Source organism: Pteropus medius, unplaced genomic scaffold (genome assembly GCF_902729225.1).
Source record: "Pteropus medius unplaced genomic scaffold, Ma_sr-lr_union100, whole genome shotgun sequence".
NCBI lineage: Eukaryota > Metazoa > Chordata > Mammalia > Chiroptera > Pteropodidae > Pteropus > Pteropus medius.
The window spans coordinates 22,127,758-22,140,049 of NW_024351729.1; the positions used below are offsets into that span (position 1 = coordinate 22,127,758).

Genomic DNA, 12,292 nt, shown 5'->3' on the forward strand with positions numbered 1-12,292 from the left:
CGCCCACTCCCAAAATCCCACAGCCACAGCCTGGGAGGCAGAACACCTGGATTTTCACTCCATGCCTGGTCCTTACTCCAGGATCTCAGAATAAGCCCTCTGGCTCTCAGGGCCCACAGTATTCCTCTCTGAGCCCCAGGACCCATTGCGAGGAGAACAAGCTGAGATTCAGCCAACCGAGAGTGGCAGGGAGAAAGCCAGGTGCCCTGCTGCCCACGCGTCCCCGCATTCAGGCTCAGTCCCAGCTCTAGGGCCTTGCCCTACTTCTGCCTCCCTCTCCTCGAAGAACACACACTTTCCGCTCAGCTGGGGCCCAGGAAAAGATGAGAATGTGTGTCTCAAGGGTGATGACTGCTTTGGCAAGGCTCCCCATGGGGAAGAGGGTGACATTCCATCAGCCCAGCATCCACAGGGCACGAGCAGTAACGGGACCACTCACATCAAGTCAGGGCTGAGAGCACAGGCCCTATGGGCGCACAGACCTGAGTTCAAATTCTAGTTTCATCACATAGCTTTGTGACGTGGGAGAAAAGACTTACCCAATCCAAGCCCCCTTTTCACCTCGTGTAAAATGGAGTTAACAATCCCCAAAGGTTGTTGTGGAGACTGAATGAGGCAAAGATGCCAGACCCCCAGAAACTGCTCCGTAAATGGAGGCCACACCATCATCTTCCTGCAGTGGCCTACGAGAAAGAGCTGGGATTTTTATCCTACCAGTTAACCCACTGTGACCCTAAAGATGCTGTATCCTTTCTCTAGGCTCTGATTCTTCCTTTGCGTATGAAGAGAATTGGGCAACTGAACTCAGAGGTTCCTTCCTGGGCTGGCCTTCCAGAGCCACAAGGAATCACGTCATTTTCAAATACTCATGGCAGAAGAGGGGGTTGCCCTCAAGGTCACCAGGGACCTGAAAGGTGAGTATGTCCTGCGAGATTTTCTGGAACTGAACTGAAGGAGAAGTGAGACGTCTCGGGAGCGTCTCCCTCAGAGCCCTCACTCCCTGATGTCTGATGTCCGCCATCTTCCCCACAGCTGCTGTCTCTGCCATCGTCCAGGGCTACAGGGGCGGACGGTCAGTGACAGACGCCAGTGCTGAGCTGCACAGACTCTGTGGCTGCCTGGAGCTGCTGCTGCATGTGGGGCCCTCATGCCCTCTCCTTCCTCCCCTCTCCTTCCTCCCCTCGCCCTTTCCCCCCCTCTCCAGGCCCAGATAACCAGGAGGGCTTTCTCAGATACTGAGGGAAGAGCCACGGCCTCCCTTCGCTACCACGCACTGCCTTATCCTTCTTAGTCGGCAAGTCCTTCCTGACATCTAACCTCCCCCCTGGAGGCTGTCACTGTAACCTGGGAGGTGAGGTAGGGCAAGGCTGAGGCAGGGCAGGATGGGGCTGGGGGCAGCCACCCTGCTCTGAAGACTAAAGTTTCAGAGGTACAGATGTCCCAGGGCTGGCCCTTCCTGATGCTGGTTAGAGCCCTGATCATAAGCCTTTACATGCCCACCCGATTTAATTCTCATTCTAACCCCCTGAGGCGTTTGATAACCTGCCTACCTCCCCCCACATACACACGCATACCCTTCCAACTTCTCTATGTGTGTGTGTGCGTGTGTGAGAGAGAGAGGTTTGTGTGTGTGGAATGTGTATGTAGTGTGCATGTATGAGTCTCCTGGCAGTACGCCCTCCGTCCGCTGCCCCCTAGTCACACTGGTCCCTGTGATCTTCTAAGGCATCTCAGGAAACACATCCACCTCAGCCCCTTTGCACTTGCTATTCTTTCTTCCTGGGATGCTCTTTCCCAGAAATTTGCATGGTAGATGTGAGTCATACCTCCTCAGCGAGGCTTTCTCTAACCGCCCTAATCTAAATTTTTAACGCACATGCGCACCACACATACACATCGTGCACTCACATCCACCACACACACACATCGCACATACACACGCGGGTACGCACCATACACTTTCTAGTCCCTTTCCCTACTTTGCTTCTCTTCTTAGCAGTCAGCACTATGGAACATAGTACATGTCTTACTTATTCAGTTTGTTCATTGTCTGTCTCCCCTACCAAGGTGTAAGCCCACAAGTTCTGTTTGTTCGTTGCTGTACCCCCATGGCTTAGAAAAGGGCCTGGCTCATAGTAAGTGCTCGTTAAGTTCTTCTGGAATTAGTGAGAACCCTAAAGGCTCAGAAAGATCGAGCAGCTTGCCTCTGGTCACAGAGCCAGCACCCAAAGCCGGGTCTGTCCGCGTGAGCCCTTCCCCCTCGTCGTGCAGGAATGCAGGGTGGGTCTCGGAGGGAGCACTCCTACACATCCTTTCCCTCGTCTTGTTCCCAGTTTGACCAGAAAGAGCAGAAGAGCTTCCTGGGACCTCGGAAGGATTACTGGGATTTCCTTTGCTCCGCCCTGTGGCAGCACCGAGGAAACACGGAGCCAGCCCGCTTCGTTCTCTCGCAGGACAAGGTATCCAGGGGCCAGGGTGCAGGCAGGCTGGCCTCAGCACGATGGGGCCCTGCCACCAGGCCCTTGACGGGGATGGCTCAGGGGCTGGGGGACACAGGCCTGCCCAAGGCCCCTTTCTCACCTATTCCAGCTCCACTGACCACAGGCCCTCTCGCCTGGTCCTCATTGCTCATTAGCTCTCAGCACCCCTCAGCCGCCCCCTTTCCTCCCATAGCCTCAAGTCCCACGGCACCCTTTCTCATTAACCACCTGTTCCCATCTCCTCTCTCCTTCGGCTGGCTGAGTTGCCTCTGTCCTGACACCACCCCCACCTTGCCCCCTGGGCACTTTGCAGCTGAAGACCCCTCTGGGAAAAGGTCGCGCCTTCATCCGCTTCTGCTTAGCCCACGGGCGGCTGGCCGAGTCCTTGCAACTCTGCCTCCTGAACCCCGAGCTCACCAGGTAGGTCATTTGGGACATGCTCCTACTCACACATCTGAGCCCACCGTCCCTCCTTTGTGAAAGACCCCCCTTTACTCTCAGAGTAAAGGAGGGTTTAATATCAAGGACTACCAACATGAAAGTCAAGGAAGAACGAGCAGAAGGGACGTTAGAAACCCAGGCCTGGTATCATCATGGTGCTTAGGCCTCCTGCTCCCCAAGGACCACCACCCTGCCTAGGGAGCCATCACATTATGGTGTGCAGTGGATCCTCTGAGGTCAGGGGTGGCAACAACACCAGGGCCAAAGGCCAAAGGTGTTGATCGCTGTTCACACAGGGAATGGTATGGCCCACGGAGCCCTCTGGTGTGCCCCAAACTCCGGGAAGACATCCTGGACTCTCTCTACGCTCTCAATGGGGTGGCTTTCGACTTGGACCTGCAGAGACCAGACCTGGATGGGGCCTGGCCCATGTTCTCAGAGTAAGTGGATGCAGCATGAAGGGAAGTCTCTTTAAGCGCCTACTGCCAGTACCACCCGTCCCATCAAACATCCTGAGCTAGCCCCGAGCTCTCAGCTTCCAGCCCCATCTATGTCTCTCTCCTTCCTTGCTCTGTGAGCCCCCGATTCTCTATTTTCCTAGCCTTCTGGTTTCCCAGTATAATCTCATGACGTCCCACAATGCTGCATAGAATACACACTCACTAAAAAGTTGTTGGGTGTCTGAGGTTGAGGGTTTGAAGGACGAATGAATGGTGGGATGCTGGGATGGAATGGATAGATGAATGGAAGGTGAGATGTATGGATGGATGGAGGGGGGGTGCATGCATGAAGGCGGGAGAGCGGGAATGCAGGAAAGGTGGTGGGATACGTGGAAAGATGGGTTATCCTGCATCGGAGGACCAAGCCACTGCTGGGGAGTGGCCCAAGGTCCCCTTGCCTCTTTTACTTTCAGGCCTCGCTGCTCCAATTCCAGCTGGACCCGGGGAAGAAGACCCAGAAAGTCCAAAGATTCCCCAAAGGAGGTGCTTCTGCCTGACCTTCACTCTGCGTAGTCTCTTCTCTATCTCTGCTGGGACCCCGAGGTTGACCAGTAACTGAATCCTAACCCAACTAGATAGAGAGGCCAACATGTGGACCTGGGGACTGGGGATCCACAGAAGTAAAGGCTCATATTCCTAGGATGGTGGGGATATTGGGAAGAAAAAGGGACCACTGACACCATCTATAGGAGCCAGTGGGGCCCAGAAGAAGAGGAGGTGCTGGGGAGGGTGACCAAAAGCTTGTAGGAAACAGACCAGGGAAACAACCTCTGCTGGACAATTTGCAAATGTCTCAGTTCAGTTCAGGGAATGATTGAAGAACAAGGTCGCCTGGTTCAAATCTCAGCTCCAGCCCTTACTAACCATGGTCCTCAGGCAAGCTACTTGTCATGCTTCACGGGGAGATTGTGAGGATGCATCGACACATGTGTAGCACAGAGCAAGGCTCCTGCCACGTGCTCTGTAAGTGGTAGCTTGCAGTTAGCATCATTCCAGGAGCTTACTTTGTACCCCCACCAGCTTCGGGGCACAAGGTGCAGATACTACGAAGACTCAGTCTGTGACCTGAAAGTCCAGATCTGTTCAGGGAGACAGATCCTAAAGGAACACCTTGCAACATGACATATGAAGTGTAGTGATGCAGACATGCACAGGACAATGTGGGGCCCAGAAAAGGCTTCTTGGCAGAGGTGACTCTTAGCTGGCTATCGGTCCATCTAACCTTTCGCCACAATCCTACAAGGCAGGTATTATTATTCTCATTTTGCAGATGAGAAGACACCAAAAAGTCAGATCCTGTTCCCTAAACTTAACTTTTGTGCTCTGCGTGGAAACCAGATCCATGCGGAAGATCGATGTGGAGAAGGGAGAAGGATGTGAGCTCGGACTGAGGGAGGAAAGGGCGTTGAGAAGCACTGCTGCTCTCTGACCAGATCAAAGCTGGGGCCTCGGATCAGACCACCTGGGGTTTTAACATTCAGATTTCTGGGCCCTCCTCCCATGTCAGTGGGAGGGCCCAGGAATCCACATATTTAACAAGCCCATTGCATTAGGGATCTGGCCTCTCCCATGAACCAGGTCAGTGAATTGATACTGAGAGGGAATATAATGGGGTTTGGGGACCTCTCTGCAGATCTCAGCTCTACATGGAGACTCCAAAGGAATCCAACCAGAAGAGCCACACACCAGCCAAGCCAGCTGTCCACGAGATGCACCAGGGGAAGACCGGTTGGCTGGACTCCCCAGGCCTCAGCAACACAAGCATCTTTCTCCTTTTTTGGAAAAGAAGAGAGAAGATCCCAGGAGCCTCAGAGCCCCCCAGAGCATGTGGGAACCAGAGGGGGAGGAGCTGCAGCAAGACCAGGAGATGGGAGCCCCAAGGATGGGGACCTGCCTAGAGAACTCAACACCCTATGCCCAGGGGCAGCGAGAGGGAGCTGAGGGGGTGCTGAAGGAGGTGAGAAGGACAGAGAGTGAGGGCAGAGGCGTTCTGCTGAGTGCAGAAGGTCAGAGCACAACAGTGGGGACTCATGAAGGAGGCGCAGAGTGGGGTCATGTCCAGAGGCTGCTGGTTTCCGGCCCCAGAGGGGTGATAGAGGATTCAATGTCAGGGAGCGAGCAGAGGTGGGAGGTGCCTAGTATTCTGAGGGAACCCCGGGTCCTCCAGAGCCTGGGAACAAGGGAAGGTTCCACCACAGAGAAGCCACAAGAGCAAACAGGAGTGACCAGTGTGACGAGGACAGAGGAGCAAGCAGAGGTGGCCTTGCAAGATGTGGTCAAGGTGAGAGCAGCTGAGCTCTGTGCCTATTCTCTCCTCTCTAAACTGACCCACAGACAGGGGTCTTCAGTGGTAATCTGGAGGCCACTCCAGCCACAGATCCACTTTTATTGGCCCACACAAGGTTATTATTATTTGAAGATGCCTTTTGAATGCCATACATTCTTCAGTTTGTCACAGTCTCCACCTCTCTCTGTTGTCTCACAATAGGCCCACTTTATTCATCAATACCGCCTGCCTAGCCCATGTAGGCATTTGAGTTTGAGATCCCTTCCCGACAGTTCTTCAGGGAAGTCACTTGTTCTCAGATTTTACAGCCCTCATTATCGGCAGGTTTCTCCCCAATATCTAAGTTCTACTGCTGCAGATGCTTCTCCTGGAGATTACCCAGGATTGCTCTTAGGACTTCTTCAGCCTCCTCCCTAACCAGAGTCTTTATATCCTTGAGCTTTGTAACTTCCATCCTTCAATGAAGGAAGAAATAGTGGCTCCAGGCTCACCCAGTGGCAGAGCCAGGCATTACACGTCCCAGAGCTGTCCTTAGTCCCTCCCCGCACCTTATAGCTGCCTTGCACGGCCTGAGGTCTCATGGGGATGTTTGTTTGTCAGGTCAGTCCCTGGGCTGGGGTCTCTGTCCTCCTTCTCCAGCTTCCCTTTCCCTTCCTTCTTTTCTCTTTCCCCCCAGAGTCTCAGACACCAGCTCCAGACGACCAAAGAGCAGGCCCAGCACCAGAAGCAGCTGCTGAAAGAGCAGAAGGGGGAGCTGAAGGCACTGCAGGAGCAGCTCAGCAGGTAACCCCGGCAACCACCTGCACACAAGAGCATGAGAGCAGGTAGGCTGGAGGGACAGGAGGTGCTTCCTAGCTCCTGCTCGCACTCACAGTCACACAGCAAGAGTCTCTTAAGCACCTCCTGTGCACCAGGCCCTGTGCAGGGCACAACTTTGGGATGATGAGGCCTGCAGGCCTTTGTCCCTGCTTTCAAGGGCTCCCACCTTCCCCGCCCCTCCTTCCCCTCCCTCTTGCCAGCCCCCTCCTTCACTGACCTCCCTGAGTAGACCCCAAGAGAGACCTATACCTCCTGACCCTCCATTCCCACCCGTATTCATCTTTGCCCTTTCTGCTACCCCTTCTGATCTGCTCCTCTCTCTTTGCAATCCACTCTGCCCGCCTGCCCCAACGCACTCCTGCACCCTTCTCATTCAGTCTCCCATTTTCCTGTTCCTGGTTGCACAATCCCTCTTTCATCCTCTTAATGATCATAATCGTAATCATAACTCTCACTTACTGGGTATATACTATGTCCCTGGCGCTGTCCTAGGCGCTTCTTCATCATAGCCTTATGAGATAGGTTCTCTAAGAACCCCCATTTTATAAATGAGGAAACTAAGGCTCAAAGATGCTCCACAATTCACCCAACATCTCAGTAGAAGAGCCGAGGTCCAAACCCTGGCGGCTGACTCCAGAATCAGTGGGCCTAAACGCCACCCCTCCACCAGTATTTCGAGCGCCTGTATTTCAGTCTCTTTGTCTCTCCCCATCAGTATATTCATCTGCCCATCATCACATTAACCTCAAGAGCATGCCGTTTTGTTTACATTTTCTCCATGCCTCAGTTTCTCGTTCATAATTTATTTTTTAAATGTCTCTGCCATGCCAAGATCTTCCTCGGTTTAGACTCAGTCTCTCTATGTCTCTGTCCCTTGGTCTCTGAGTGCCTCAGTCTCCCCACTTGCCTCCGTCTTTCCTACATGGCTGACTCCTGCCTCAGGGCCTGGAGGCCACTAGCCTGACTGTCAGCAGAGCCTGAGTAACTGTGATTCAGACTGAATCATTAGGCATTCTACTGACTGTCTGCCTAATAGGCTGAGAGAGGCCAGAGGCCCAGAAACCAATCCAAAAGAGCCCCAGGAAGAGGTTCCTCCCACCAGACACTCAGCTGAGCCCAGTGATTTGGACAGCAAAGAGTCCCATGATTCAGGCCCTAAGTGAATGCAGGGGCCTTGCCTACGCTGGGCTGGGGCTTTCTCTAGGGATCAAGACAGGTTGGAGGGAGCAGCTGTGAGCCTCCTGGAAGCCTGCCCAGCCCCAGGCTGCTCCCTGCAGCTAGGAAGCCCTGTCTCACAGATCACAGTCCTACCACCTGTCATCCTGTCCATTATTCAGTCATTCCACAAATACTCAAAGTGCCCACTCTGTGCCAGGCCTGTTCTATGTGCCAGAATTCCTCTCGTGGGCACAAGAGACAAAATTCTCACCTTCGTGGAGCTTACATTCTAGTGGGGGAGGCAGTCAATAATATGATAAGCAAGTAAAATACATAGAATGTCAGATTGTGATAAGTTCTAAGGAGAAAAAAATAAAACAGGGAAAGAGAATGGGAAGTATCGGGGGGCGATGTTATATAAGGTGGCACGGTCATGGAAGACCTCCCTGAAAAGGTGATGTTTGAGTAAAGACCTGAAGGAAATGAGGCGTGAGCCATTTGGATTTGCGGTAGTGTGGTAGAATAATGCTCCAGGCACAGAGAACAGCAAGAGCAAAGGCCCTGAGGTGGGCATGGGCATGGCAGGTTCCAGGAACATCGGGGAAGCCATTATGTCCCCAGTGGAGTGATGGAAAGACAGGATGTAGAGAAAGGTCAGGCAGGTAACAGGGACCAGGTTAGGGAGACCCTAGTAGGTCATCAAAAGGATGTTGACTTTAACTCAGACTGAGAAAAGAACCATTGAGAGTTCTGAGCAGAGAAGGGAAATGACATGACTATTTGAATGTTAACAGATATGTTCATTTGCCTTTTAAAATAATTCGATGGTTTTTAGTATATTCACAAAGTTGTGCGTTGATTATCACAATCAATTTTTGAACATTTCATCAACCCAAAGGAAAACCCTATACCCGTTAGCACTCACTGCCCATTTCCCCACAACCGCCCCAGCTTAGGCAACCAGCAATCTGCTTTCTGTCTCTATTGTAGATGTGCCTATTCTGGACTGACCTGTGTTTTCCAGGGCTCATGCCCACTGCTCTGTGAAGCTAGTCTGTGGAGAAGCCAGGGTGGAAGCAGGGAGACCGATGAGGAAGCTACCCTGCCATGCAGAGGAGGGTGATGGTGCCTCAGACTGCACTGGTGGCAGTGGAGGTGCAGAGAAGCTACTGGACTCTGAGGTCCGGCTGTGAGGTCCGGCTTCCTGAGGGATTGGATATAGCGTCTGAGAGAAAGGCAGAAGTCAAGAATGACTCTGACTTTTCTGGCCTAGAAAGCTAGTTACCAGTGAGTCTCCACTGTGGCAAAGCCGGTTTGTGAGGAAAGTTCAGGAGATGAGTTTTGAGCATGTTAAATTTGAGACACTTGTTAGACACCCTAGTCAAGCCACTGGACAGGCAGTTGAGTGTGGAGTTCAAGAGAGAGGCATGGGCTGGGGGTCTACTGGGGAGTCATTCAAATGTGAATGGTGAGTAGCAGAAGCTCCTGAATCTGGGAGAACATGCTCCCAGCCTCAGGGAACTTAGGACAAACACCTGACCAGAACAGGCAATGTCTGCTCTCACAAACCTGGGAAGACAGACAATAGATTAACAAGTAGAAATACAAAGTCAGGTAGAAAAATCAATCCAGGAAAGGGGAGAGAGACAGACAGGAGAGTCTTCTAGATTTAGAGTCAGGGAATCCCTCTCTGAGGAGGTGACATCTGAGCAGAAACCCCAACCACAGGTAAAATGGACCAGGCAGACATGTCAGAGGAGTGGTCAGGGCAGGGGACCCGCAAATGCAAAGACCCAGGAAAAGTGTTCTGGGAGATAAGCCTGCCATGTGGCTGGAGCAGAGGGATACCCCCCATGCTGTTGGTGGCTAGAGCAGTCTTGAGCAGAGGCTCTCATGGTCTGACTGGGGTTTTTAAAGGATCACTCTTACTGTGCTGTGAAGAACAGACTGAGAGAGGGCAGGGCTGCAGAGCCCCATGCTAAATGCACATGGAGAACACAGCAGACCATCCAGGCAGCAAGGCCCAGAGCAGACCAGCCTGGGCTAGAAGAATACACTTGGATCTGAGATATGGGACTGCCAACACCAACTTACCAGCTTTCTGACTGTGGGGCCCTGGGAAATCAGCCCTCCGTCTCTGAGCTATGGACCTCGATTTGCAAAAGGAGATGGCTGGATCTCTAAAGTTCCTCCTTCCAGCTCAGATGCTCTGTGAGAACTTCTTTCCAAGCAGGGGGGTTTCCTTGCCTTCTGGGTAATACCTCAACGCAAAAGTGATTAGGACAGGTACGAATGGAAGAAGTTGTCAGTTGGGAAATTAGGCAAATGTCACATCCCCCTTCTTCTTGGGTGGTAGCATTGAGCTCCTCTGAGGCATGTCAGGGGCTCATGAGGATCCGTGGCTTGCTCCCTGCTGCTGCCCACTCAACACTGGTGCCACAAACCACTGGTGATCAGGGCCTGGCATTGATGGGAGTGTGGGGAGACAAAAAGAAATTAGAGCTGAACGGGTCTACATCCAGATCTCTGCTCCATGCACTTATCAAGCTGTATAACCCTTGGCAAGTATTACTCCCTCCCTGAAGCTCCATTTTTCTTTCCTATAAAACGATTATCATATTACCTGTCCCGTAAATTTGCAAAAATTAAACGAGAAAAGGCTATTAAAGCACTAAGCTCAATGCCTGTCACATAGTAGGTACTCAATAAACTTTAATTCCTTCTCTGTCCCCTCCTGCACTAGAAGTGTCCGTCATCCTCTGCTTAAAATACCTGAGTGGCTTCCCATTGCACTGAGATTAAAGTCTACTGTTTCTGGGGCTGCTGAGGGACAGCTCAGGCCCTGCCTGTCTCCCACCTCATCTCCTGCCTCCCCGACCCCTGCCATGCATGGTAGTCCAGCTTCGAAAGCCTTCTTTCAGTTCTTCAAGTAAGCCAAATTCTTTTCAACTTGCAGACCTTTGCATGTGCCCTTCTCTGGCTGTGTACAAGGTTGACTTCTCATCTTTTAGATTTGCTTCAATGTCACCTTGTCTAAGAAGCCTTCTCTGAGCACTCTCTCAAGTCTCTGTCTTGGCCCCTCATTTATCTCTGTCATACACTTAGCTTAATTATTTTATTGGTCTATTACTTGTTTTGACCACTGCCCCAAACACGCTATAAACTCCACCAGGAGCCATACGCACTACTCTATTCCTGGCACACAGTAGGTGCTTAATAAGGGGTTCCCTCCCACCACAAAGACACATTAACCACACTGGTCACATTAAGGCCTGCAATGACCACGTCAGAGGCCCTGGGATCACTGGGCAAGTAAACTAGGTCAGGAAAATGAAATCAGCAGCTAAGAAATGAGGAGGCTAAAGACCAGAATGTTCAATAAAAGTCAAAACGTGGCCCTGATCCAATGCCTGAGCACAAAAACACTCTTTCTTAAGGCCTTTTTGGAATTACAGTGGCTGTCTGTTGTCAGTTTGCTGTCATGGCCCACCCAGTTTTCTTCCCTACAGCACGCTACATGGAAGTGTTTTAAAAATTAATAATTCAATTAATCATCAAGCCTCTCACAAACTCCTTCTTCCCCCCAAACACACTTAAGTCCAGTGACCTTGCACACACATGCACACGCATCCAGAGGTCACAGGACAAGCACCGCCACTACAACACCCTTCTGTCTGAGCGATGGAGTAAAAGGCTGGAACCTTTTTATTTCTAGTTCAGTAGATTTCTTGGAACCTTCTAGGAAGCCACAAAAGACGAAAAGAAGTAAGAATAAATCTGAGGAGGCTCCAAGCCCAAAACTGGAACAGCAATTGTAAGAAAGACATACGCTTAATATTGCCTTTCTTAATTGAAAAGACAATGTAACAAAATTTTTCAAAATATTTTGAAGCCAAAAAAATCACCCCCTCTTCTACACCTCTTAATCTCCACTTCCCCAAGCACCACAATTGTCTTCATCCAGGCACAGCCCGTTCAGCCCGGGTTCCCAGATACCCACCTTCCCCCAAAGAGCTGCCATGATTGTAAACATGCCTTTCAAGAAATTTACATTTTAAAATGGAAATATTTTTAAAAGAAAAAGAAAGAAAATACATGGAAATGTTGGTTTGCCTCCTCAAGAATAGGCTCTGTTTTTATTTCTCTGAATAGTTGGTGAGGAGACTTGCAGACCTTTGCATGTGCCCTTCTCTGGCTGTGTCAGTCCACATGGTGCTGTTTTGTGTGTGGTGTTGTGTGTGGAGAGTGTGGAGTGTTCTGTAAGTATATATGGTGTGTAGTGTGTGTGGTGTGTTATGAGTGTGTGTGGTGTATGATGTATGTGTGGTATATGGTATATATGTTGTGTGGTTTGTAGCATGTGGTGTGTGTTATCTTGTGTATAGCGTGTGTCTGGTACATGTGTGGTGTTGTGAGTATGCGTAATATTTGTGGCGTGTGTGGCATGTATATGTGTGGTGTGTTGTGAGTGTGTGTGGCATGTGGTGTGCGTGATGTGCTGTGAATGTGTGCGGTGTATGTGCTGTGTTGTGAGCGTATTTGTTGTATGGCATTTGTGTGTGTATGTGTATGTGTAGTGTGGTGCGCGTGGTATGTTTTGTGTGTGT

General features: G+C 51.2%; 1 protein-coding gene across 1 annotated transcript in view; it reads left to right on the forward strand.

The window, feature by feature from the left end:
- Positions 1 to 868: 868 nt before the first annotated feature.
- RUFY4 (RUN and FYVE domain containing 4) overlaps positions 869 to 12,292 on the forward strand; it is a 17,817-nt gene continuing 6,393 nt past the window's right edge. The window contains exons 1-8 of the mRNA XM_039844733.1: positions 869 to 914; positions 1,033 to 1,136; positions 2,334 to 2,459; positions 2,794 to 2,900; positions 3,218 to 3,361; positions 3,835 to 3,904; positions 5,055 to 5,702; positions 6,385 to 6,491. Of these exons, the coding sequence (XP_039700667.1) occupies positions 869 to 914; positions 1,033 to 1,136; positions 2,334 to 2,459; positions 2,794 to 2,900; positions 3,218 to 3,361; positions 3,835 to 3,904; positions 5,055 to 5,702; positions 6,385 to 6,491 (1,352 nt within the window). The remainder of the gene's footprint in view (positions 915 to 1,032; positions 1,137 to 2,333; positions 2,460 to 2,793; positions 2,901 to 3,217; positions 3,362 to 3,834; positions 3,905 to 5,054; positions 5,703 to 6,384; positions 6,492 to 12,292) is intronic.